The sequence below is a fragment of the Hemibagrus wyckioides genome, linkage group LG19 (assembly GCF_019097595.1).
Source record: "Hemibagrus wyckioides isolate EC202008001 linkage group LG19, SWU_Hwy_1.0, whole genome shotgun sequence".
NCBI classification, from domain to species: Eukaryota; Metazoa; Chordata; class Actinopteri; order Siluriformes; family Bagridae; genus Hemibagrus; species Hemibagrus wyckioides.
The window spans coordinates 13,189,527-13,215,555 of record NC_080728.1 but is presented as its reverse complement, the minus strand read 5'-3'; the positions used below and the strand labels follow the sequence as shown (position 1 = coordinate 13,215,555).

The window sequence follows — 26,029 nt, the reverse complement described above, 5'->3', positions numbered from 1 at the left end:
CTGCTCTTCAAATAATTACAGTCAAATTTGGAAAATCTTACCAAAAAAAATGTAGAGACATTCTCAATAAATGCAGCGCCAGTCCCTAAAACAGCACAAAATTAAGGCACAATTTGGTTATTTGCTGCAGAGAACAGTGCACTTTGTTTTTGTGCATTGCTTGTACATCTTGCTGCAAATACTCCACTCCATCTGCACTGCTTTTCTTATAGAAACAACAAAAAAAATGGAGCACTAAGGGAGAGAACCCATCATGTAACTGCTTAGTCAAATAAACCACTCTCTGCAAATCTGATATAGCCAAGCCTTTGTATGTGCTGCAGGAGTTGTATTCTGACCTTTGATAATTAATTGGGGACAATACTTCTTACAAACTTACACTTTATTATTCTCAAATGAACCCCCACCATATTTAAACAAAACATGACATGCCTTGTGAAGATCAGCATGGCTTATATCCGTCCCTCTTTCACAGGACTACAATACAAATTGAGCAAAGAAGGGTGGATATGGAGACAAACTTCAACACCTGACCAGATTTGCTGATCCTGATCATGTGGAATACTTAAGCTTTAGCTGCTCACTAAATCACTTTGGTGGCCAGAGGATGTCTGTGGATGGGGGGGGAGGTGAAAACCATCAAACTGCACCAATCATAATGAAAATGCAAAACTTCCAAAATATAAAGAAAATAATAATAGTAATAATAATAATAATACATTAGAGTACAATGGAATACAATCAAAATGGCAAGACAGAGGTGAGAAATGCATGAAGTGGGGGTATCACGCATTAAATTACAGAAGGAGCCAATTACTCTACATACATTTCAAAACCAAGCAGCCTTGTATAGCGTGACCGTGTGATCACAGCATCCCCTCTGACATGTCTTTGCAACCATTGGTTGGCAAGAAATGAATTAGAGCTTATGACGATCTGCAGTTTTACACAGACAATTTTAACCACCACCATTCAACAAATATTTACAGCACCCCTTTTAGAGTGTGTGCATGCCATTGTTTTGGTCTAAAAACTACAAAGAAAGGAAATACATAAAGTTAAAAAGTCTTCAGGGAAATAAACATCCACGTTATATGATACAATTTAAAGCATAAATACAGGGATATTGGAACCAGCACATGCAGCTATGTATAGCCCAACAGAACTCCTTTTGACCAAGGAGAGGAGTAAACTGGAGAAAATAAACGGAAAGACAAAAGTAGAACCACAGACAGCAGCTTCAGTTCTCGCTCATATATCCTCAAATCTGAATATTAGAATAAATTGGAAGCCATTTCCTTGTTTAATCCATAAAGCCAGTCTGTTAAAAAAAAAAAAAAAAAGAAAAAAGAAAAGGAAAAAAAAAGAAACAAAAAAGCATAATATAGATAACTGTGTCCATTGCACCAAAGTTTGAGAGGAGGGATATGCGTGACTAGCTGTCCTAAGCAAAGCTCTGACAACTCCCAACATGTTCACTGTGCACTGCTCTCCTCTTCAGCTCCATCTCCTAGACAAATAAGCTGACAGGGCTGAAGCAAACAGTCATTTTAGACCTGCTTACAAAAGACCACCATGCCTTCAATGAGGAAAAAGCTCCTGAGCATGGCTCCAACTGCAGGGAAGGACCCAGGAGAGGGAAGGACTCTCATTAGGGAGAAGGAGAAGAAAAAAAGGGAGAGCAAGCATAAGAGGACATGGTTGGGGCTCAGGAGAAGCTGAGAAAGCTGTATGTGTTGGAGCGCTGGTGTAGCCGGGCCATGGTGTTCATGGTGGAACTGGATGGTTTCAGGGGTGTGTTACAGCCCAAGGCCTGCGGGAAACGCTGGTGGTAGCGGTCAAGACGTAGGTACTTAACAGTCACCAGTTTTCCTGGAACGGAAGGCACAAGAGGTCAGGAGCTCGATAAAGCACAACAGTCATTTGTAAATAAGCATACGATCAATGTAAACCGTGATGCCTGGGCCTACACCCGCTCGCTTCTATCACAATTATCAAATCCATTTACCATCAAACCAAGAGCCATGCAGTGCCTTGAAAGCTTTCCCAGAGTGCTCAGCTGAAAGGCACTTCACATAAACGCAGCCCTGTGGGGACAGAAGAGCTCAGAATCAGAACTTTCACACCACAAATATGTTGATTCCAGTGTAAATGTATAGTTTTAAGGTGCTCTCACACCTTGAGGGATTTTTTTTGGCCAGAGCATGCCTATATGGAGAACAAGGCACACCGTTCAGCAGTGTGAAGAAAACCCACCTCTCGTGAATTCTTATCAACAGCAATGTGGACGATCCCATCATTATCGCTGCATTTCTCCAAAATGGCTTCTTGAATGGCCAGATGCCAGTTCTCCCCCACCTCCCTAGCAAACAGCAGAAAATTGGGTGTTCACAAAACATCATCAAGTCTTGCGGCATCTGCCATGTCAAACGTGCTTGATTTCGCAAGCATTTTAAATCCACTAAAGTTGCCAAAGAATAAATTTGCTGTACTCTTTAGATGGCACTGCCCTTATTTCTTGACTCTGTTAACAAACCTTACACAGCACTGATACAAACAGAACTTACATTACTGGGTCAAACATGTTGCGAATTTTCAGGCATGGCGTTAAACTGTTTGGTGGTGAATTCCTTCGATCCAATGGAAATGCTGTAAAGCAGAAAAAGCGCAATGTTATGAAAACATAGATACTTTTTATATATACACAAATTGATGGTTAATGTTTTTGACACCATAGGAAGTAAACAAGCAGACGTACCTTTTCCCTGCCATTGTTTGGAAGACAAATTGCACACATTGTCACATGACACAGAAGGCTGTAACCACCGCCACACTTGCAAATCAGCTCCCTCAATCCTCTGCGTTTCTGTCCGAATGCGAGACTCGCTTGCAGAGAGGAAAGCCACAGCTCTATCCCACACTTTCTTCATCTTCTTCCTGACATTTTAAATTAACACACACACAAATTAATCGTAGAACAAAGACGAAAAGGAAGTTAGTGGAAAAAACAAAAATGCATGCATGTTTACTCTTTAAGCTTGCTGTATAATTAGACCGGTAGATATTATCGCCACTTTTAAAGAGGACAGAGTTTTAAGGCTATCAGTAAAGAAAATACACAAGTATCAGGTGTGCATGAATATGAAATTTGCTGGTCAAATTGTTTATACTTTAGCTAATAATGTTTTGAGGGGGGAAAAAAATACCACAAGTTTCATGGTTCCACATGCCATGAGTTTTCTGCTACACTAACATAATATATTTTGCACCACACACTAATAAGTTACACAATTTCCTTACATTAATATCATGTATATATATATATCATTTCTAGTTGTTTCTAAAATAAATAAATAAAGACACATGGGAAAAAAATAAAAAGATGCGTATTACCCAAATCACTCTTGCCCACAGTTCAAAGCTTGAAAAATTTCCCAAACATGTTAAGATTTGTCTTAACATAATCGTAAACGTATACACAATAGACTATTCAAAGAATGACGTTTGTTTAGGGAGCCCAAGTACACATTACCCGAATGGCATGGCAGAGTTTACTTATTTAACTTGAGATTTAACTTGTCAGTGATAAACTTAAAGTAAGTCCATACAGTCCAACATAAATCCAACACAGCACAAGCCTGAAAAATAACAGATAGCATTCCTCCAGCTATGACATCCAGCTGTTTCTAAACAACTGACCAAAGGCAGTGCAAGTTCTTGGGTTTGTCAGCTGAATTGATTGTGCATGCCTGAAGTGTCCTGCCAAAAAATAAAATGTCCCACCTGTCCTGAGGCTGAACGAGAGAGTCCCGCAAATGAAGAATGGGCAGATACGGCTGCAGGTCCTTATTCTCCTGACATGCCTCGTTATGGCTCTTAAAGACATCTGCACACACAGCAATGAAGCTTTGTCACACTCATCTCATTTCAACACTCGCTCTGCCGCAAAATCATGCAAAAGGTCATTTATGCAGAACAAAGAGAAGCAGAGAAGCTAGGCATCGATACCTATGATTCTCTCCACCATCTCAAACATCTGCCTGGTCTCCTCCTCCTCCCTCCTCCATCGGTATTTCATGTAACGCAGTACGCCATAAACAATGCTGAATCCTGTGAGGAAGCAGGAAGCAGTACTGATGTCAAACTTCAAAGAGAATAAGGCAAAGCTGAAGAAAGGGTGAGGTTGGATTTACATTGCAGAAGTCTACAAGTTAAGGGCTGTCTGCTTTTGCATTTATCTGAACCAGGCTGAAATAATATAGCCTCGAATCGGTGTACATGTTAAAACTGTAGTGCTGAGAGATGTACCAGCAATGAGGAGGAGCACTCTGTAGATCACAGTGAAGAAGGCTCGTCGAAAACGGCAAAAGAAGGACATGCGAGGGTGAGTGGATTCCAGACGAGTGATGTCAGAAACGTACTCCACTAGTTGCATAGGGTCATCTGTAATCAACCTGCGCAGGAAATAAAAGACAACATTTGCACATTTAACTGTGATTACACACCTTTAATCATATGACAATAATGTCAAAAAAGTCTAAGTAGTAGGAAACACAAATAAGTAAATAAAGTTTACTATAGCAAACTATTGGGCCACTTTACCTTATACCAGAAATATCTCCAGCTCTAATGAGCCACTCCATGGCTACGTCTATCCAAGCCTCATAGCTTTTATTTTGCATCTAGATGAAGCAGAAACAGAGATGAATGAATAGACATTAACAATCACTAACTCCAAAAAAGGAACAGATTGAATTACATTTTTTAATATTCTTATGCTACAGCAACTTGCCAAGGATCATCAATTTTATTTATTTATTTATTAACAAACCTTCCTTTTTATTGAGCTACTGCCCAAGGTTGTGGAACAACTGTGAAAAAGCTCGTTCCTGTCACGACTGATATTATAGCAGCAGTAAACTAGAGCTTGTTCACTCACCGGTATTTTTTCCCTCACATATTTAAAGATAAAGAAAATAAAAAGACATTAAATAGAGATTGTTATCTTACTGGAAAAACTATAATACTCAATCCTCTGCCCTAAAGATGGTAGAAACAGATTTACCTCTGAGAAGCCCTGACACTGGAGTCTCTAAATAAATGTTAATCTTCCAAAACACTCCATATCTTACTTCAGAAATGTTCTCAGAACAAGCACATTCATATAAAACCGACACGTCTGTCAGGGGTGTTATAGTAAGCACATGTTCCGACCAATCACAATCAAGATCTCAACGGCAATAAGGTATAACTCAGACTATTAAATAACCACTCCCAAGATGTCAAAATGAATTCTAATCATTGCCGAACATAACCTACCATCAGATACTTGGTGGCCTCAGAGAAGGAGACACTTCTGTTTAATGGCTCGTTGAGATCTTTGCAGTCATATTCACCTGAAAGAAACACGGTTCATATTTACTCACAGGATATCTTCATAAAGTGAAGTACACCCAGGCTGGGTGATTCAATACTGTGATGATTCAATACAATCTTAAATACATCAAAATATACTTCCCTGGGAGTGTTAGATCACCAAATAACCAATTTGACTGTTACTGACGATAATAATTCTCATTAGGCATTCACATTGAGTTTAGTATAGAATCCATTTTACTTTTCCCCATTAAATCATCAAATACTATTGTATTCATGTTTTTTAAATAAGGCTTGTGAATTAAAAGTCATTAGAAATGCATTAACAGTGAGAAAAACTACATGCACATCATCAAGTGTCCATGGCATGGAGTCAGACCTAATCCAACTCCTTACTACATGGCCACCCCAAAATTCCAGGGGGTGGTGACAACAAATAAGTAGTGCTCAGTCGTCTCTGTGTCATACGGTGTCTTGTGAGTTAGGTTTATAAACGGAGTTAGATCAGGTCCAGCTCCACCCTCTGGAGTTTTGATACCAGTTTTGATGTAAATTGGATGGTACACCTGAGTAAGCTTCACCTGCACCGATAACAAGGATCGCTCAGTCAAAAAGAACGAGATAGCACCAGAGTTTTTCTGTATGTTGAAATTCACCTGCAGTATAGGCCAGATGTTCGTGCAGATGGAGCAGAAGACTGAGAATGGTGTCTTTCTCTGTGCAGGTCTAGGAGGAAAAAGTAACGAGAGCATTGTTTTAAATAGTAACATTCATTGCAGCTCAACCTGTTTTACCACCTGATGTGGCGAGCCTATTAAACACGAAAATATCATCCGGTTACACAAGGAAGGAAAACAAGGCACATTTTAAAAGTACTAAGATCTACTGTTTGCTGCTTCCTATCTCTAAACACAGTCAGGTCCATAAATATTCAGACACTGACAAAGTATATTGGCTGTCGGTGTTAGGATTGAAAATAAATAAATCAACATGACTTTCAGATTCACTTTAAGAATATTTACATACAAAGCAGGTAAATGATGTAGGAACTACAAAAACCTTTAATATGTGGTCCAGCCTGTTTTAAGGGACCTAAAGTAATCAGACAATTGGATGTTCCACGCCCAGGTATTTCTTATTCTATCATTACTTCACTTACAATAAGCAGATAAAAACCCATCTGCAATTAGATTCTGTTGCTGTTGAGTATCTGGCATGCATGTATTCTTTCAAGGATACCCAAAAAAAAAAGACTGACATTTCACTAGTGTGACAAAGATGCATAAAACTAAAAAAAAATATTATAATGTAAAGATAGAGATTTTAATTTTGTGCACTAAAATAGATTTTTCATTAATGCAGTTCTGTATCGCATTGCAGCAGACTATTCGTCGTTTCCTGTAAAAAGAGCTTACAAGTGCCTGTTGCATATTGGTATATAAAGCAAATTATATCACCCAATCCTGTGGCTATAATCATCATACTCAACGTTGGCTAGGAATCGGCTGATATATCCAGAATTTCTCCCTGACGTTTTGGACAGAGGAAACTAAAACAGGCATCACATTTGTGTTCTTCAACCTAGGGTCCAGCTGATGGCACTGATTTCAAGAATCACTCACTGCTGATCTTTTAATTCTGGTCACTGAAAATGTGTGCACTCTCTCTCTCTCTCTCTCCATATTGCTTGATGCAAAACATCCTTGCTTTCTGTCACTGGGCTTTACAAAGAACTGTGTAAATATGTTCATACAAGCTTTTTCAGCATTTGTTATGATAGAATCTACACACTGTGTTAAAATTTGTACAATATATCAATATAATTTCTGCACAATTTGATAAATGAGGGTCTAGGATTTTTTTTCTTTTTAATCCCAAAGCATATTTGCCTCTGCCAGAAGGTTACGACCCAAACATACAAGTACAGAAATCATTAGTATCACAAAACCAGTGACCATCTCGTTCACACGGTTTGAACCCTACTGAAATTCTGTGATCTGAATTGAAGGTGGACGTCCACGAGCACAAACCAAAAACAGTAAGGCGGTTGAAATGTTCTGTATGGCTCTCTATAATCCTCTTCAACCTCTCTAGATATTACAGGAAGATTAAGAAGTTTAAGAGTAACCAATCATGTGCTATCGTTCTCACATAAGAGTCTTTTTCCAAATATTTATACTTCCACAATTGAATAAAAGTTACTTACATATGTTTTATCGAAGTCTGCACCAAATGGATGGCTTCTGCCTGCAAAAGTAAAAAAAACATCATGAGCAATATGAACTTTGATGGCAGAGAAGAAGAGAGAATTACATCACACTGCATTTATCTTTCATGACTTCTGAGGGTAGACACACACACACGATCGGCATGTGAGCAAAGGTAAATCTCGGCTGTCGTTGGGGAAAGTTGTCGATCATTCATAACTCATTTTGACAGCAATACTACTAATTAATTATGTTCCACATTCATACCTCTAACTAGGTACAAAAATTAGCATCTGTTAAATATACATAAATAGACTTAACCATGCTGAAAAACACCAATTGCCTGGTATATAGCTTAACCCTTTCACACGTGGTGTCCATCACCAGTTGGTTTAATGTTATGTAGGAAAATAAAAGAAATACAAGGCAGTTCCTCCAAAACTTTTGTCGTTACGGCCGCTTGGCTATCGTCTAGCTAAAAAGCCTCTTTCACTTGGAAAAATTCCCAAAACACATTTTCTTTAACAACATTATGTTTTCAGAATAACAGGAAAAATTATAATGCAATATGTTGCTACATGTCTGCCAAATTTATTCACATCTACACCCAAAACCATACAGAGAAAGAAAACAGGAGGGGGGGGTGATGCAGATGGTGCTGGAAACAATCAGACAGCCAGCAAACAGAGTCAAGCACTGTGTATGTGGCCACAGACTTCCAAAGTCTCTGGAGAGAAAAGCAATTAGTCTGCCTTAGCTTGTCTGTGACCTAGATGTCTGTCTGCCACTCGCTCTTTAGTCCAGACTCTCCCTGGGCACACCACACACTCAAGCTCTCCATACAGGCGCTTAGCTTCCATAGACATAGCTGTGGTGCTAATTAAAGACAATAAGAGCACTGCGGTGTTTGCCGGAATTAAAGGTCTTGTTAATTAGCTGATGAGTTAGGTGTGTGAAAGCAGAGAAAACCGTGACAATGTTTGCTACTTAGGACTAAAAAAAACAGTGTGCTGTAAATAGGAGAAAAAAAGATTATCTAGTAAAATACTGAATACACATGAGGAGGAGAAAATCAGTAACCCAGGGGGGCAAAAACATTTCATTTTAATTCATAGTAGCCCGGAGATCAAGGTTTATTTAACCAGTGAACAAAAATAAACCCTACGGTTTTCTGATTTAGCCAAAAACAAATGTTTTCATTTAGTATGCAGAATTAAACAGAATATTCCTCACAAACAGTACTGTAACTATAGCTCATGTTTCCAACACCTGCTGAACTACACACATCGACCGAGGACAGGTCTGGTAGAATTAACAAAGCAGGTTAATTAGTCTTTTCTTCCTTTTCAGAATTAGGACCAGGTCAGTATGGACACACTGACAAAACAAATAAAAGTGGGCAAGATAAACATGCAGCACTTTGCCAAAGAACTGAGCCAAGAAAGGTTCAACTATCACTTCGGAGATATGGAATTGGTACAGCTTTGAAAAGTTCAATGAACACGTTTATGCTGCATTACATCCTAAGCGGTCATTCTCTGACATGGATTATTGTTTTTGACCCTCAGCCTGTTTGACGGATGAAGCGAGGAAAATGGATGCAATCCATGTTTGTATTTTGGGTAAAAAAAAAACTAAGCAGCCAACTGGGATAAATGTATATTTACTTTCCCAAATAGCAAGCAGTATCATCAGCGTTTTTAGACTGAGCATGTTGATTATTCTAAAGATAAGAAGTAGAAGTATGTTCATTTTGTACGCTGTATGCAATCACTGATTTGCCATCACTCTGTAAAGAGGGAAGAAACTGAGATTTGAGATGAAAACCAAGTTGACTTCTAAGTTACGGTGGCATTTCATCTCACAAAAGCCATTTACTCAGTAGAGAAATAAGGGTTTACCAAGTTGTGCAAAAATAGTCACCCTGCCATTTCTACCAGTAATTTTTTCTTGTAAATATGCTTTATAAAAACATCCTTAATTTAAAATAATCACTGCACTACATGCTATAGATGGTGCTGGAACCATTTCCCCAAACCTATTCTAATCAACAAAAAAAACTTTATAAATAAAATTAGCCATTTTTCAAATGCACTATGAAGAATAAAAAATCTAAACCAATCAACAATCATTCATAATGTTAAAAAATATTTATATTTTTCAAGTCCTAATAAACAGGGACCAGTAGCTAGCAGGTGAAAATTAGCAAACTGGGGGTAAAATACCACACCAGTAAGTGAACATTGGGGACCAGTAATATTAGGTCAGTATGTAAAGTACACACATATGAAACACCTCTGAATGACAGAGGCTTTAGAGTGTCTCTCCTGCTGACCAAACGCCATGTACTGCACTTCCTGTTTTAGGATGACAGCTGATTACCGGACACTTAACTTTTCAGGGCAAACGTTCTTCTACACATGGTGAAGGTCAATTAAACACTTCTTAAATTTAGTTCATATAGTCAGGTATTTGTAACTCCATTTTAGTCACTAAGAAACACCTGATCGGACAAATGTTTGAACAAATATTTGATATTTTGTGCTAAATATTTTACTGTTCGAAAATCGAATATATAACATTGTATGAAAGGCATACAGAATCACATGGCTTCACTGTTTGTGTCACCACTTTTACCAAAAGTTTAGCAAAATCAAATAATGTGACGTTCATCATGTATATATAAGTATTGACATGATACTTTTGTGTAATACAACAATATACTACTTCCAGTGAAACCCTATTTTTGTGTGCTTTCTAGAAGACATTGGAATGCAGACACCACGCATCAGACAGAGCTTGAAGACAGAATCTAATGCTTATGAAGGCAGTCTAAACAAACCTCAAGGTCTTCAGTTAAAGTCGTGGTTAAAGGTGTTAAAGCAGATGACTGGGACACAGGTACTCAAGTACACAGGCATCCCTTACATCAGAATACAACCTTGATCATAAGCCCAATACAAGCCTTTAGGGTATTTAGGGGACCTCAGTGGTACAATTATACTTACCAGTAACTGCGTCTGTGGCCCCGGAGCCCCGCATGCGCAGGTACACGAAGCCGAGCACCACGAAGAAGAGGCAGGCGGCGGTCAGGAGGAACATGGACAGGTAGTGTGCGCTGACGCCGCCGGTGGCGGACACCTCGTCCCGTTTAAACTGCTCAAGCAGCTCATCTTCTTGCCCCGTGGCCTTCCTTTTGTGGCTGTTATGATTGGAGACGGTGTGGTTCGAGTGGTTGGAGGCGTAAGTGGAGGCCAGGTTGTTGTAGGTGGAAAACCGGGGTCTGAGTTCAAAGTTGAGGACCCCGCTGCTTGCCGCGGCCTCCGCGCCGTTCTTGCTGCTGCTCTCCTCTCCGTTTACACCGGAGAAGCGGGAATTTTTCAGATAGCTCCCGGTCAACTCGCTTGTTTCTCCGTCGTCCTCCCCACACTCAATCGCTGTGCCTAGACCGCCGGACTTGGTGTCGTGTGTCACCTTTTCCCGCACGCCCTCCGACTCCCAGACGCTTTTGTACGGAGTGGACGTGAACTTCGACACAAACTGTCTGGTAGGTAGACGGCGCTCCCGTCTGCGTTCCCGTTCCTCCTCCTCATCTTCCTCTTCGTCTGAATCAGAATAATCCCCGGAAAGTTTGTTGCTATAAGACCCCTTACTACCGTTCAGAGTCCTCCCGGTCCTCTCGGTCTCCTTTTCGAGGTTGTTCATGTCCTCCGGTTCGCCGTCATCCTTATCGTCCGCCACATCGCGGTGCGAGTCCCCGAAACTTGATTTCCCCAGGTCTGTCAGCCATGAGGACCCCAGGGTGCTTCTTCTGCTCTCTGAAAGCCCGAGATGAGATTTGGTGCTACTGTTTAACCCGAGACCGGTACTTCTGCGTGCGCCGGCGGTGGGTGTCTCTTGTGTAGGCCTTATGGAGTGCAGCACCGAGCCTCGGTCTCTCCTGCTGACGCTGTGGTTCAGGCCTCCCTTTTTCTGCGGCGCCTCCACGTCTGACTCGTCTGAGCTAAAACCCAAGACGAATTTTCCACTCCTATCTGCTCGCTTTTCGTTCAAAAGCGGCCGAGTGCCTGGGCTCCGAGTCGAGTTCATCCGCGTCACGTCACTGGCCGCCGGCCGAGAACGAAACGCCGAGGCTCCCGTCGCTGTGTGGCCGTTATTACCGCCACCGCCGCCGCTCGTGCTACTGCTACTGCTGCTGTTGTTGACGCTGCTGCCGTTTCTCCCTTTCCCGCCCCTGGACCGCTGTTGTTGCTCCTCGCGGAGCTTTTTGAGCTTTTTTAAGTACACGGGTCGCGTGTTTTCTGTTAAGGGACCCGGAGTGAAACCGAGGCGTTTTAACTCAGAGAAAAGCTCCTCGTCCGTTAGCTGCACGGACGCCATCTTTGCACAAAACTCGCACAGAAAGCGTTACAGGAAGTGACGTACAAGTAGCGGACCCAGACAGTAAAGTTGGGCGAATTAAAAGTTAGCCGATGAGCTAGCCGGAGAGACTCCAGACTCCCTAACGCTGGGTCTGACCTGGACCATTAAAACCAGTTTAAAACCAGTTTCTGACTTATATCATACTGTCATTAGTTTTTATTTCTGTATTTAGTTTGATCGTATTAGGTACACAAGCACATTAATTTTGTGGGGTTTTAATGCACTAGCTATGAACAAATAAATGCATTTATAATTCCATGCAAAGACCACTATTATATTATATATATATATATATATATATGTATGTGTACACAATTTATATCATTTGAATAAGTAAATAGTAGGTGTATAAGTAAATATTTACTTAGATTTTAATTAATAAACGATTTAATGAATGTTTAAAAAATAAACATTAAAAATAAATGCAAGTTTGTGGTAAAATGTGAACACAGCAACCTTTCTCACTTTATTCATCCCAATGGGAGTATATATATATATATTCCCATTGGGATGAATAAAGTGAGAGTGAGAAAGGTTGCACAAATATACCACAACAAATATATATATATATATATATATATATATATATATATATATATATATATATATATATATATATATATATATATATTCCCATTGGGATGAATAAAGTGAGAGTGAGAAAGGTTGCACAAATATACCACAAATATATATATATATATATATATATATATATATATATATATATATATATACTATGTAAAGATTTATAAATGTTTTTTTTTTAAATAAAAGACAAATCCTGCAAGATCTGTCAAGGCAGTAATTAAGAAATTAAACTTTCTGCATTTTTTTGGTATGAAAACAAATTGGTAAAATACAACAGATTGGTCTGCTTTTATTTGACGATATTGTCCGTTTCAGTGCGGTTTCGCGCCACCTAGTGGTCAGGATTGGTCATTGCAGCTGGTGATGTATTTAAAGCAGTAGACTGCGAAGCGCCCGGACATTTCATTCCCTAAACGGCGCACGCAGTGACGATCCATTTAATGCGCAGGATTTAAAGATAAAGAAGATTCATATTAAATAGAGCAGTTCACAGGGCGCAATGGCTTTAATGACTCTCATGTTCCAGCTGTGTTTTAAAACTTACTTTATTCTAATTCTCAGGAGTTTGTTAGTCGGAGCTGCCCCCGAGGAGGGAAGTCTGTACATGTGGATTGATGCCAGGCAAGCAAGGATATTATTAGGTAAAAAGAAAAAAAGAGGCATTTTTATGATGCCAAGAAGTGTGTGATAGTAATTCTCTAGAGCATCTTTATCTGCCCTTTTATTTGGGTGATCAGTTGGTAATCAGTTGCTCGCATGTCTTCCTTCCTATAAGTCATTATATCAGTTTAAATATAGTTTGCATGCTTGATTGTTTCCTTTTGCCAGGTTTCGAGGAGGATATTTTAATTGTGTCCGAGGGTAAAATGGCCCCGTTTACCCACGACTTCAGAAAAGCGCAGCAGCGGATGCCCGCCATCCCCGTGCACATCCACCACGTGAACTTCACCTGGCAAGTGACTGATGATCAGGTAAACAATCCAGCCTGGATATTATGCACGTTTTTCACGCTTTTTATCTAAACAGTTTATCACTATTTTCGCTTGTCTACTAAAAACACCCAAATATTGGTTACAGTAAAAATGAAAAGTTATTAAAGTGATGTCTTACTATTATATTAAGCGATGACAAACACTTAACTAATTAAGAAGTTGAGAAAAAACCTTTGGAAATTTTTCTCAGGTTAACTGATGAATTATTGATTATAATGAAGTTAGAAGCAACCTACTATATACACTACACTTGTAGTCTTCTCTTACAACGTGTCTTAAACTCGCATCATATATTATTAAAGGTTATAACATATTATTGTACTGTTATATTTGCATCTGTCGAGGTGCATTAAAGTTGCTGGATCACGGATCAAAGCGCGCGCCTGCTTTATCCGCCCCTGCAGGCACGTGGCCCAAACATCCGGACCATCAGCACACTCGTGCCTGGACGCCTGTTTCCTTTTACATTTACATTTTACATTTATTCGTTTGGCAGACGCTTTTAATCCAAAAAAAATCACATAAGGTTTAACGCCTAGATTCTGGACATCTTGCAGCTTGGTAATACAGAGGCTCAAAATCACCACCTTTCCCATCAGCAGTCCAGAATCCTAGCAGCTGAGTCACTACTACTTTTACGCCTCAGATATCTATTCACAATCTGATTTTGCATTGTTGATCCTCATTGCTGTTGGTTGCTCGAATTGCTCGAATTAAAAGTGGGTGGTGTAATGTATGATCAGGTCACAATTTATACAAGCATTGATCTGAGCTTAACTTTAAAATCCTGAAAAACTGTGATAGATTCCAGACATACAGGACCACAGTTAGGATCCTTGTCCTGGTGGAACCAATTACAAACCACAGAATGATAATTCCATGCTGAGTCGAAGCCGAAGTTTCTGTAGTGTGCCAATTAAGTGTATGATCACATGCTAATTCATACATCTGAGACATCCACAAGAGAAGAACCTTTTGTCACAGATGTGGCCTATGGTAAAATGTGCTGGGTTTTTTAATAATTAAGTTGAGGTAGAGGGAAGGTGCACACTGGATTTGCAATATTTGAAGAAGTAACCAGTGAAACCTCCTAACAGTTCGAACCTGAGTTTGGGTTTATGTCTGTGTGGAGTTTCACATGTTCTCCTTGTGGCATGTGGGTTTTCTCATGGTTTTTCTTTTCGTTTCACAAACCCAGCATCTTTCCCCTAGAAGTAAATAAGTGAGCAAACGTGTATGTGTACGGTGCCTTATGAAAGACTGGCATCACATCTAGGGTGCATTTCCAATTGTGCCCAGGATAGGAAAAACAAATGTTGAATCAGGGTTCTTTATTTTTCTAGCTGATTTGTTAGATCCTGCCGTCTTAAACAAATGACATGCCCATGGACATTGAGATCATAATCCACAAATGGCATGTTAACTCAATGAAAAAGAGAGAAGTGGGGTTAAAGAGGGAGAGAAAAGTGTACAGAACGAGAGTAAAAGAGAGAGGGTTCTCCCTTTCCTTGGCTCTGTTACTCCACACTTCAAAGCCCACCGCTGAGGCTTAAGAACAAAGACCTCAGGCATAAAAGGCTAGCGGCGAGAGTTATCTGTGTTGGTTATTACCATTCAGCAGAAGGATTAGCGAAGATCTCCACACAGCCCTGTGTATTTTCCCTTCATCAAACACCACAATGCTCCAAAAATCTGAAATAGATAGGAAGAAGAAGAAGGAGAAGAAAAAGACAGACTGAAAAAACTGGTCATTTTTTACTTTCATCTTCTTTAGGGACATTATGTGCGTATGTGTGTGTGTGTGTGTTTTGCCATGCCATCACAGCCACTCTGACAAGTGTGTAATTTTCAAAGCTTTGAGAACATTATTTAGGGAGTAAAGCCTCATTCCCTTTGGAGCAAATAAACCAATTCACATCCGCACACAGAAACCAGGAGGGTGCATTCAGTCCTTGTAGATATATGTGCTCCTCTGTTGTGATGACTTACACAGCATAATCAAATTTACAAATCCGTAACCTCTCTTTTCATCGTGCTTTCACTGGCCCCAAGTGCTCTCCTTCACCAGGAGGACACAGAGGCCCACGCTTCAGCCGCAGCTTTCAAAACTTTTGTTACTTGAAAAGGGGAAGAGGCAAAGACCATATCTTATTCCACTGCAGGAGGATTACTTCTACGAGTTCCAGAGTCTGCGTTCCTTTGACAAGGATATCATGGATGACCCCATCATCAATGTCCCGCTTTTAGGCTCTGTACCTCATAAAACTTCAGGTGAAAAAGCCTTTGCTCAATATATACGACTGTCGGCGTGTCTTTAACTTGTACCACATTCAGATATTTTTTGTATCTTGATTAAAAAAAAGTAGAAGAACAGCCAGTATGGGAAATATATTCCCATACTAATAATAGTCCACAATAAAATATAGCGGACGGGTTTGTTTTTCTCAGTGGTTCAGGTAGGCTTCCCGTGCCGAGGCGATCAAGATGGAGTTGCAGCATTTGAGGTCACCATTCTGGTAATGGACAGAGGTGGAAACATCGTGCTCAGGACTCCACACAATGCCATCTTCTTTAAGACCTGCCAAAAAGGTTAGCTCCTTTATAACACACTTTACCATTTTGTATTTGTAAAAAAGGAAAGAGTCATAGACACACGCTCCACATAATTCAGGTCGAAATGTTGATGTTTAAATGCATAATTGTTGACATGGTGAGTGTTCTGTAAGGAGATTTTTATTGAACATGTATGGAAGGAGTCTCCAATGTCAGCATTATTTCGTATCAATCAGAGGTAAAGGTGTGTTATGCACTAGGAAAGTTTTCAGGACAGAGGACTTTTTGTTTTGTAACATGACAAGCTGTGGTTTTTTTTGTGTTACTGACCATCAAGAGAAAGCAAAAGAGAGGCTGGTGAGGCAATGATGTATAGCTGCTTATAACCTAAGGCATAACAGAACAGAAATCATGGATGCTTTAAATTATAACTCTAACTGTATGGCATGTTTTTGATTAATAAATAAGAAATTGAAATTGATCGGCAAATTGCTGTGGTATAAGAGGAATAAGAGTTTGGTGTATGTTCAAAGAACTTTGGTGCACCATATGACTTTATATTTAGCTCTGCATGTTTTTCTTTGTGAGAACTTGTGTATTTGGAGAAAATGCAAAGCTCAGTAAGTTCAGTGGCTTTAGGCGCCAAGGCACAGCCTCTGGTCTCTGTCTGATGATAGACAACTAACTGTTGTGGTTTGTGGTCAAAACTCAGTATAAACAGCCAATGGATCTTCTCATGTGAAGATGCAGCTAATCTCAGTCCAACATAATTGTGGTTTGCATTTTAATAAAAAAAGAAAGTGCATGTATTTGAAGAATGATCTTGTAGTACACGCACTGAAACATGTGTCAGATGCGCACTGTGTTTGAGATCACTTTAAGAATTGATGAAAAAGAGAAGGAGAGATGTGATACGGGTCCCACTGCGTTTCACACACAAAGGCCATGACTGGCCCATGATGTCATGTGAAATCTGCCAGCTGCAGCCCGTGACCCCCCCAGCACACACACCTAGTGTTGCATTCCTTACACACCCTCCTCCACACACACTCCACAGATCAAATGGTCCATCTGGCTGAGGTCTCTCTGTGGGGAGGAAGCAGCACGTTCACCAGTGACAGCTGAAGGTGGCCTAATGATCAAAACACAGGAAAATACACCACCGTCGTTGTGAGCAGGGATTCTGTCAAGACTGTGGCTGGGGGCTAGGCCATAACTGGGCTCAGACAAGATTTGTTTCTCGAAAAGATGAGACAAATATTCCATATGTGTTTTATTTCCGTAGCAGAGGAACGAAAGTGGTGCCAGGTTCCCCTTAGGGCAGCCGGTCAGCTGTAGCAAATATTCCAGACACCGCTACTGCTTGTAGAAAGAGAGGAAATTGTTTTTAAAACACGTCTGGAAGCTACACTCGTTTCCATGGAATGAGCCTTTAATGTGACTAGAACACATGGCTTTCAGAAACAGCATGTAGAGTTAGGACACGATCTGTGCTAGACCACAGCGGTGCAGATTTTAAAGGCTAGATTTAAAATGGCATATTTGACAGACTTGCTGACATCGTGGTTTCACCTCAAAGCCTTTTCAAGCACTGATCTTTGCTCCCTTTGAACACGTGTGTGAGTGAATTCAGTTGTGTGTAGGACCCTTAAAGTAATGAAAAAAAAAAAGAAGAGACTTGGAGAGCCCTCACCATCTCTTTATTCTCCTCTCTCCCTCTGAAGCAAAGTGTCCCGGAGGCTGTAGGAACGGAGGCTACTGCAGCGAGAGGCACGTCTGCGAATGTCAGGATGGTTTCTATGGCACACATTGTGAAAAAGGTAACAGCCTGTGAGCCTACATTAAATAAATGAAATAAATAATATATAAACCTACACATGCAGAAATGCACATGCAAAAAATGTTCAGATGTTTCTCATATAATAACTACACAGCAGGTTGGGTTGAAACATAATGTGTTTTTCATTAGTTTGTAGCTTCTGAGGAAAAAGTGCCTCTTTGCCCCTTTGAAACACCTGAAACTCACATTCTCTTTACATTTTCAGACCAGTGACCTGGGTTGGATTTATTACTAGAAGAACTGTGCTTAATAAAAGGCTTAAAAAATATTTTCACTTGCCTTAAAGCTGCTGCTTAATTTCAGCGGTGACTATATTCCTTTGAAATCTATACAGGCACTGCCTATATAAGGGGTTCTTGTGAACCCCTGGCATTCATGAAGCATGGTCAAATGGTCTGTGCATTCAGTTTAGTTCCACAGACATACTGTATATGGCATTTATGCAGATGCCCTTATTCACAGTGACTTATGTTTATCGCATTTGTACAACTGAGCAGCTAAAGGTTAAGGGCCTTGCTCAAGGGCCCAGCAGTCTCAGTTTTGGCACTGTCGGGATTTGAACATCAGCAGTCCTCCCATCTCTAAATAGTAGTCCAACATCTTAACCTCTGAGCTACCACTTCCACAACAGTGTATATCATTAAAAATCCACAATTATTAAAGATAATATATTTATTATTAAGATTGTATAGATTGATCACTAGAATTTGACTGGTTTAATCCAAACATCAAAAACAATTAGGCCTAAAAGTAACATACAAAAAATGATAAGCTCTGGAATAAAATTAGGCAAAATATTATTGTACACGTTTAGGTACTTTCCATGAAATAGACATGGACTGATGGGGTCCATGGAATTTATTTTATAAGTTTGAGATCCCCTGGTCTTTACTGCATCCTGTTTTGTTTTTCCTGGAGAAATTTGGTTTTCTATGCAGAACCTTCGCAGTGGTGCTACTTGAAACCTCTTCCAAAATCTAGAATCATCATTCTTCCCTTTTCATGCCATAAAGTGCTATGCATTTCAGGTGAATGTAATACACATCACAGTAATATCCAGTTGTGTCTGTCTCTTAGCCCTGTGTTCACCAAGATGCCTGAATGGAGGTTTGTGCATGAGTCCAGGAGTGTGTATCTGTCCTCCAGGCTACTATGGCGCCAGCTGTGAGAAAGGTATTGCGAAATATCTCCCTAATTTCTATATAGACATTTAAGTGCTTGCTTTATAATTATGTTTCCACTGCAGCATACACTCCCAGATCCAAGACTAACAAAATATACGTTTCCTCGTTCTTGCCCTCAAGGGTACACCTTCTTTACTGTTACTGTGTACATTTAAGGATTACTCTAAATGCTAATTTGTGGTAAAAGAATGATCCTTACGGTCCATGTATGAACCTTAAATCACCTTTTAAAAGTACATTACACTCCCATAAACATCTAAGTGTATTGTACATTGAATAGACTGAAAGAATAAACCCATAAATTCAATTCTCCTGTTTGCTTTACAGCAAATTGCAGCACTACGTGTTTGAATGGTGGAACATGTTTCCATCCTGGAAAATGTATTTGCACTGCTGGATTCGAAGGTGTACGCTGTGAAATGAGTGAGTACAATCAGAGCTCTTGTAAATCATCTCTTAATAAGATTTCTGACACAATAAATTTGTCACTTAGCCACTCAAGCATTTCCTTAGGCTAGAAAATCTTGACTGCTGTGATCTCCATAATCATCATTCGTCCTCCAAAACACTTAAAACTGAGACTGAAGAAAAGTTTAAAAGAACGAAAAGAATCAGTACTGTTCACTGGTTACTGCTTATAATATTGTCTTATATTATAATGTAGATATGTTTAATGTTTGGTGCTGTACATGAGTGTAGTATTTGAAACTATTATCCATGAGTTCTTCTTGCCTGCTTTTGATCTTACGTGAAGGACTACTACCACTTTATTAGGATTAATGGAGATTCTTCAGAGCAGAGAGAAGTGCACTAGGGTGTTCCACATGGTTCTGTTTTAGGTCCCATATTATTCTTACTTTATATTCACACCTTTAGACTTTTGGCTTTCAATGCTGTGCTGGTGATACACAAATGCAAACAATCCAGCCAGATTCAGTAGTACAGCTGTATAAAATGGAAAACTCTTGGATGGAGAAATAAATATACTTTTGATAAAAGAGAATATTTATGTTGGGTAGGAAGCCTGCACGAAATATGGTTGCTGGATCAGGCCTAGGTTTAATTTAAAGGATCATATGCAGTTCATCTGGTGGAGGATGTTTTTTCTTCCAAAACTCTGGAGAGAACACAGAGGAACCTGGATTATATTAATATTAATGATTAAAACACACTTATATAAATGTAATTATAAATTACAGTTAAAATGAGGTGCAAGTAATAAATTTTAATGACTTAATGTTCCAGTCTCTGAACGTAAGGAAAAGGGGAAAGCCCTTGCATTTGTCACTCACTTGTAATGGTCACATTACCACACATTGTCTCCAGAGATGCCCCCCCCCAAATAAACTTGCTAACTAAAGTGTCTTCTCACACTAATGCCAAATGGGCCAAGCACCTACATGGGCAAACGTGCCATAATTTTAACAATGCTACAATCAGCGCTAAATTCCAGCCCATGAGCTCAAAGTGTGGTGCTGTTAGTGGTAGTTAACAGGTTACGACTTTAAGGCTAATTCTAACACAACTGATAGGATAAATAAAATACAGATAAATAAAACTGAGTAAGAGTTTCTATAACAATATGGGGTTTCTTTGATTTCTGGAACATTGTTTCTATTTATAATGCATGACTCCAGAAGTCATGTATCAAACCTTATGATCCATTTTGCATCAAATCCATCAGTGTTGTTGGAAAATCTTACCTTTTGGTCAAGGCAGTTATTAGGGCCAATATCACACATTTGCTTATATCTAAACAAGGACTTACTTTCTTTGTAATATGTTTTAAAACCTTCGTTTTTATGCTGTTTTATATATTTGTATTTCTTTTATGAAGAAGAAAAAAATCCCTATATTCAGTGTGGTCCCAGACTTTTGGATCCCACAGATCAATATTGTGTAGGTTCCCCATGTGCTCCCAAAACATCTTAGATCCATCCAGATGGTCTCACAGGACATCTGAAGGTGTGCTGTGGTATCAGGCACCAGGATGCTAACAGCAGATCCTTTATGCTCACATGCCATGTAGATGCTTTTTGCAGTGGACAGGAGTCAGCATGGGCACTCTGTCCGGTCTGCAGCTATGCAGCCCCTTATACAGAAAGCTGTGATGCTCTGTGTGTTTTGACATCTTTCCATAGCATTACCTTTTTTAGCAATTTCTGCTACAGTAGCTTTTGTGTTAGATTGGATCAGATGGGCTAGCCTTTGCTCCCCACGTGCATCAATGAGCCTTGGGCTCCCATGAGCTTGTTTATTGGTTCCTTGGACCACTTTTGGTAGATACTAACCACTGCATACCGGGTACACTCCACAAGAGCTGCTGATGCTCAGACCCTCCATCTGACCCTTGTCAAAGTCACTCAGATCCTTATGCTTGCCCATTTTTCCTGCTTCCAACACATCAACATCGAGAATTGACTGTTTACTTGAAACAAGAAAACAAGAAAATCAATGCTTTTTACCTGTCCGTGGTTTTAATTTTATACATAGTAAAATGAGAGAGAGAGAGAGAGAGAGAGAGAGAGAGAGAGTCTGGTTCTTATCTTTACACTTTGCTTCACCCTTTTCCATTTCATCCTTTCCTTTCCTGTCATGCTGCCTTAACTCCAACCCCCCCCCCCCCATCCCCCGAGCTCAGAGACAGAGACAGGATGTTTTTGCACGATTAATCATTTCCATTTCAGCTCTGTAGTTCATGTACTCCTGTTACCTGATACCTAAAGGGAAATACCATTAAGACATTAAAGTATATAATATATCTATGACATAGATTAGGCTTAGTTTAGGAGTATTTCCCAGATTTAACTGTCTGTAACTGGAATAGCTATTGTACTGGAATAGAAACATGCCACTAGGCCGCCTCTAGGATTGGGGACATGCTTTATATGAAAATATCCAGTCTGTGTGAAAATATTATAATAACGATATCACATATTGTTTTTCCACGGATAAAGATTTAACTGACCGTTATAATTTGAGGCGTAAAATAGCACTGTGTAATTCTGTAGCTCTGTAGAGGCTTTAAGCATACAGTTAAGCATATGAACGGATGTCCATCTGTACACATTTTTTTTTTTTTTAAACAAAAGAATCAAAGTTCCCCTTACCTCATTTCAATTACTTTCTACTTTTATATCACACACACTAGGCTGTTAATTACCTAACAGCTGTAAAACAAAATTGGTGTAATTAATTTCTTTATAAGATGCACGATGCACAGTTTCCACTGCTTAATGGTTTCAGATGGAAATTACTACATCCAGGCCTGGTTTTTTTTTTTCTTTTTCACGAGTTAACATCTAGAACAGTAGGAGATACACTGCAAGAAATACAGAAAGGAACAGAATCACAACTGAGGCTTCTTTGCCGTTTTCTACGTCAATGAATACTATTTGTATATCCAATAGACATTCAACAATCAGTATCATGTCTTAACCTGTTAGTATCTGCTCAGATTTTACCCTTAGATTTCATATGAACCAAAAAGTTATGTCAGTATCTGTATCATGTGTGAAGTGATAGCTCTCACACAGACTAGTATAATAGAGAAGGTCTCCATCTGAACAATTTAACCATTGTACTATAGTTTACCTTCGTTTACCTAGAGTCAGCACGTAACTATCGTTTTTACTGTAGGTAAATGCCGCCAGCAGTGCAGAAATGGGGGAAAATGTATAGGAAAGAACAAATGCAAGTGCAGCAAGGGCTACCATGGAGATCTGTGCTCAAAAGGTGAGGAGAAATATTTCTATATCTCTATTCCTTTTTATCTTTGACCTATGTGATATACATTTCTGGGAAGGAATTTATTTAATCGCACTCACCCAGATGAGGATAAAATCCCTTTTAAGTCTGGTTCCTCTCGAGGTTTCTTCTTCCTATCATCTCAGGGAGTTTTTCCTTTACCACCCTTGCCTCTGCTTTGCTCATTAGGGATAAATATAAATTTAAACCTGTATTTCTATTGTTAAAAGTGCTGTACAAATAAAATTTAATTGAATTGAGAACCTTTTTATTTTCATGAGGGTTTTCATACAGATATTGCCCGAGTCATGCCTTACCGCAAGTTGACTCAATCTTTTATCCATTGGCTTACCTAAAATAAAAAAAAAAGCATATACGAAGTATATCCTTCCCACATCGCCAGGTAACAATTTTAGCTTTTCTTTAACTCTAGTTTTATTTTTGCTGTATTGAATAATTTAATTTATTTTTTTTGTATTAAACATAAACTTTTTTCTTGTTCTTTGCTACTATTCTTTGCTTTACCTACATCCTTATTACTGTTTTCTTTTTTTTTCTTTTTTATGTAATTATCATTTTATTTATTTTTTTATTCCTAGAATTATTTTTATTTTCTCTATTTTTATATTATATTATATTATATTATATTATATTATATTATATTATATTATATTATATTATATTATATTGGCATTTCATTTCACACACACACACACACACACACACACACGTAGAAAAATTGTTGTTTAATGAGCAGCTGGTGGTCTGTGGGCTAGTAGAGGAGATTATGAACAGCTAAACTTCCCCTCTAAATCCTAAAGCTAAACATTGTGTCTCTATTTATGATGTGTGTGTGTGTGTGTGTATGCAGCTGTCTGTGAGCCCAGCTGTGGAGCACACGGGACCTGCGTGGAGCCCAACAGGTGTCAGTGCCAAGAGGGTTGGCACGGACGTCACTGTAATAAGAGTGAGTGAGGAACCTGATCACAGCACACAGTGTTCACTCTAAATCCCTCAGCCCTAAAGCCATTTTCCCAAGCCTCAGCTACTAACTACATGCTGTAAACACATGAGCACATTTAATCCATAGTAACTCTAGAGCCTGCTCCAGTGCTTCCGGAGGCTCAAGTGAAAGTGAGAGTGGTATGTTGGGTAGGACCGGCTCCTCGCTGCAGCTTTGTTTTACGCAAACCTTCAACAGTGAAGGAAAGGGTTCATATTACAAGCTTACATGTAATTGCTATTCACCATTTGCCTCTGTTCCCTTTACTCCACATGTGGTTCCAGACATTAAAGGTCTTATATCTTATTATTTTCAGGCATGTACATATATATATATATATAAGTATATATTAAATTGCTGTGATAAATTTGCATATCAAATCTAACACATCTCCATTTTATACCATGTTACTTTTGTCAGTAAAAAATGATAAATAAAAGGAGTAAAATACTGTTAAAATGAAGTCTACACTGCAAGTAAAAAGTGTTTTCAAGGGTAAGATCATTCGGGCAGTCAGCACCGAGCTGCTCATTTCTGCCTCTTTTTCTCACAAACCAACTTACAAGTTGCTCAGCAAATTATAAAGACTCATCAGAGTGGAAATTTCAATTCATTTGATAGGCAACAGAAGACTGTAAAAATGACAAATGGCCCATTTAAATGTTTTTGTAGTTAATGAGTAATTAACAAAGATAAGCACAGACTCCGAGCTGAAAAATCCTTCATTATTAAGCAGTAAGCTTATTTTCTTTTTTTATTTTTGCAGGATATCGTGGGGGATTGACATTCCTCAACCGCCAAACAAACCCCAGGCCAAAGTCCCAGACCACGTCGGGGAAAGAAACGAAGGAGTCCGCTGACACTAACCGCCCATCAGAGAGCAACTATGTAGTTTAAGGTTCTTGCTGTCCTTCATCATCCCCTCTGCCCCTGACCCAACCTCTTCAGGGACTTATCCTCATCATTCTCCACGAGAGACTCCCATTTAGACTGCGGCTTCCACCAAAACCAGACCTTGTTTTGTTTGTACTCAGTATTTCCTTTCAGAACTCCTTTGATAGAGTATCTCTCAGCCCTGACAGACTCTTCTGTGCTGCAGACAATGCGAGGGAGTGCCTCTGCTGGAAACGTGGACATGAATCACAGGGAGTACATTATAGGCCAGAAGTTTTTTTTGTGTGGGCATGACTTGACTGAGGATGGTAATTACTGTGCGCAGTTCAAGTGCATGGGTTGGCTTGTCTGTCTGTTTCTCTTTATCACTCTCTCTTCCATACAGGGACACTGAGCAGACTTTCGAACACCATCTGTTCTGTCCCCCTTTTCTGTGTATTCTGTAGTGTATATGACGTATGAAATGGAAATATATTTAGCTGTTATGTCAATGTAGTGTAATCATTGAGTACTTAGTATTATATAACAAGCAGGTACGCCGTGTATAGGCATACAAAAGCAATTAGTAATGGACTGTTATCATCAAGTGGGTAATATACCACTCAAATAAATGTTTTTTTTATTCATTTATGTTCTGAAATGTGCGTTACTGTTCAAGTGTGTGGCAGCAAACAGAAAGGAACCCTGTCCATGCTTCCATTCAGAGTCTTGTTTAATTCATGGACTAACAACTAGAGACTTGAGCTTGTCAGGTTACAGAGAATCTGGATGTCCTCTTTGTTGAAGCGTCTCACATGGCAGAAAACTCACTGTTACAAAGCACTAATAATGGAGACTCCTTCCATAAATTTGAAACAAATATCTCCTTATAAAATGCCATATCAAGACTTTGAATAGCTGTTTAAAATAATCAATTATAGCCAGTTCATTAATATGGTATATTAATTACATCTAGTAGTGCTGCCAACACCCATCCATCCATTTTCTATACCCACTTTATTCCTAATTAGGGTCAGGGGAATCTGCTGGAGCCTATCCCAGCACACATTGGGCGAAAGGGTACACTCTTGACAGGTAGCCAGTCCATCACAGGGCCACATATAGACACAAACTCTCACACTCACTCCTATGGACAATTTAGAGATACCAATCAGCCTAATGTATATGTTTTTGGACTGTGGGAGGAACCCAGAGTACCCGGAGTAAACCCCACGCAAGCATGG

At 39.4% G+C, this 26,029-nt stretch overlaps 2 protein-coding genes and 1 long non-coding RNA gene across 4 annotated transcripts in view; 2 read left to right on the top strand and 1 right to left on the bottom strand.

Annotated features, from left to right (window-relative positions):
* LOC131369989 (uncharacterized) overlaps positions 1-10,597 on the top strand; it is a 45,665-nt gene extending 35,068 nt beyond the window's left edge. Inside the window, exon 3 of the long non-coding RNA XR_009207362.1 lies at positions 10,345-10,597. This is a non-coding gene — a long non-coding RNA (uncharacterized LOC131369989). The remainder of the gene's footprint in view (positions 1-10,344) is intronic.
* lemd3 (LEM domain containing 3) lies at positions 1,336-11,963 on the bottom strand. The gene is made up of 13 exons (XM_058416931.1): positions 10,592-11,963; positions 7,583-7,623; positions 6,033-6,102; positions 5,320-5,396; positions 4,603-4,682; positions 4,309-4,454; positions 4,009-4,110; positions 3,784-3,886; positions 2,759-2,937; positions 2,568-2,649; positions 2,257-2,362; positions 2,009-2,087; positions 1,336-1,872 (listed from the first exon to the last, which is right to left on the bottom strand). The coding sequence occupies exons 1-13, from the start codon at positions 11,961-11,963 to the stop codon at positions 1,709-1,711; spliced, it is 2,601 nt and encodes an 866-aa protein (XP_058272914.1). The 3' UTR covers positions 1,336-1,708.
* Positions 11,964-12,972: 1,009 nt separating this feature from the next.
* Positions 12,973-25,432, top strand: wif1 (wnt inhibitory factor 1). Of its 2 annotated transcripts, XM_058417578.1 has the most exons (10): positions 12,974-13,234; positions 13,422-13,564; positions 15,748-15,856; positions 16,034-16,174; positions 17,863-17,958; positions 19,056-19,151; positions 19,490-19,585; positions 22,802-22,897; positions 23,781-23,876; positions 24,679-25,432. In XM_058417578.1, the coding sequence occupies exons 1-10, from the start codon at positions 13,093-13,095 to the stop codon at positions 24,807-24,809; spliced, it is 1,146 nt and encodes a 381-aa protein (XP_058273561.1). In that variant the 5' UTR covers positions 12,974-13,092; the 3' UTR covers positions 24,810-25,432. The 2 variants fall into 2 exon arrangements, with proteins under 2 accessions (XP_058273562.1, XP_058273561.1); XM_058417579.1 differs by lacking the exon at positions 22,802-22,897 and having other exon boundaries at positions 12,973-13,234.
* The last annotated feature ends 597 nt before the right edge of the window (positions 25,433-26,029 follow it).

Coding starts and splice junctions, on each gene's coding strand:
- lemd3 (XM_058416931.1), bottom strand. CDS start 11,963: ATGGCGTCCGTGCAGCTAACGGACGAGGAGCTTTTCTCTGAGTTAAAA. Junction 7,624..10,591: donor GGCCACAGACGCAGTTACTG/GTAAGTATAATT, acceptor TTACTTTTGCAG/GCAGAAGCCATCCATTTGGT. Junction 2,650..2,758: donor CAAACAATGGCAGGGAAAAG/GTACGTCTGCTT, acceptor TCTGCTTTACAG/CATTTCCATTGGATCGAAGG.
- wif1 (XM_058417578.1), top strand. CDS start 13,093: ATGGCTTTAATGACTCTCATGTTCCAGCTGTGTTTTAAAACTTACTTT. Junction 16,175..17,862: donor CTTTAAGACCTGCCAAAAAG/GTTAGCTCCTTT, acceptor CTCCCTCTGAAG/CAAAGTGTCCCGGAGGCTGT. Junction 17,959..19,055: donor TGGCACACATTGTGAAAAAG/GTAACAGCCTGT, acceptor TCTGTCTCTTAG/CCCTGTGTTCACCAAGATGC.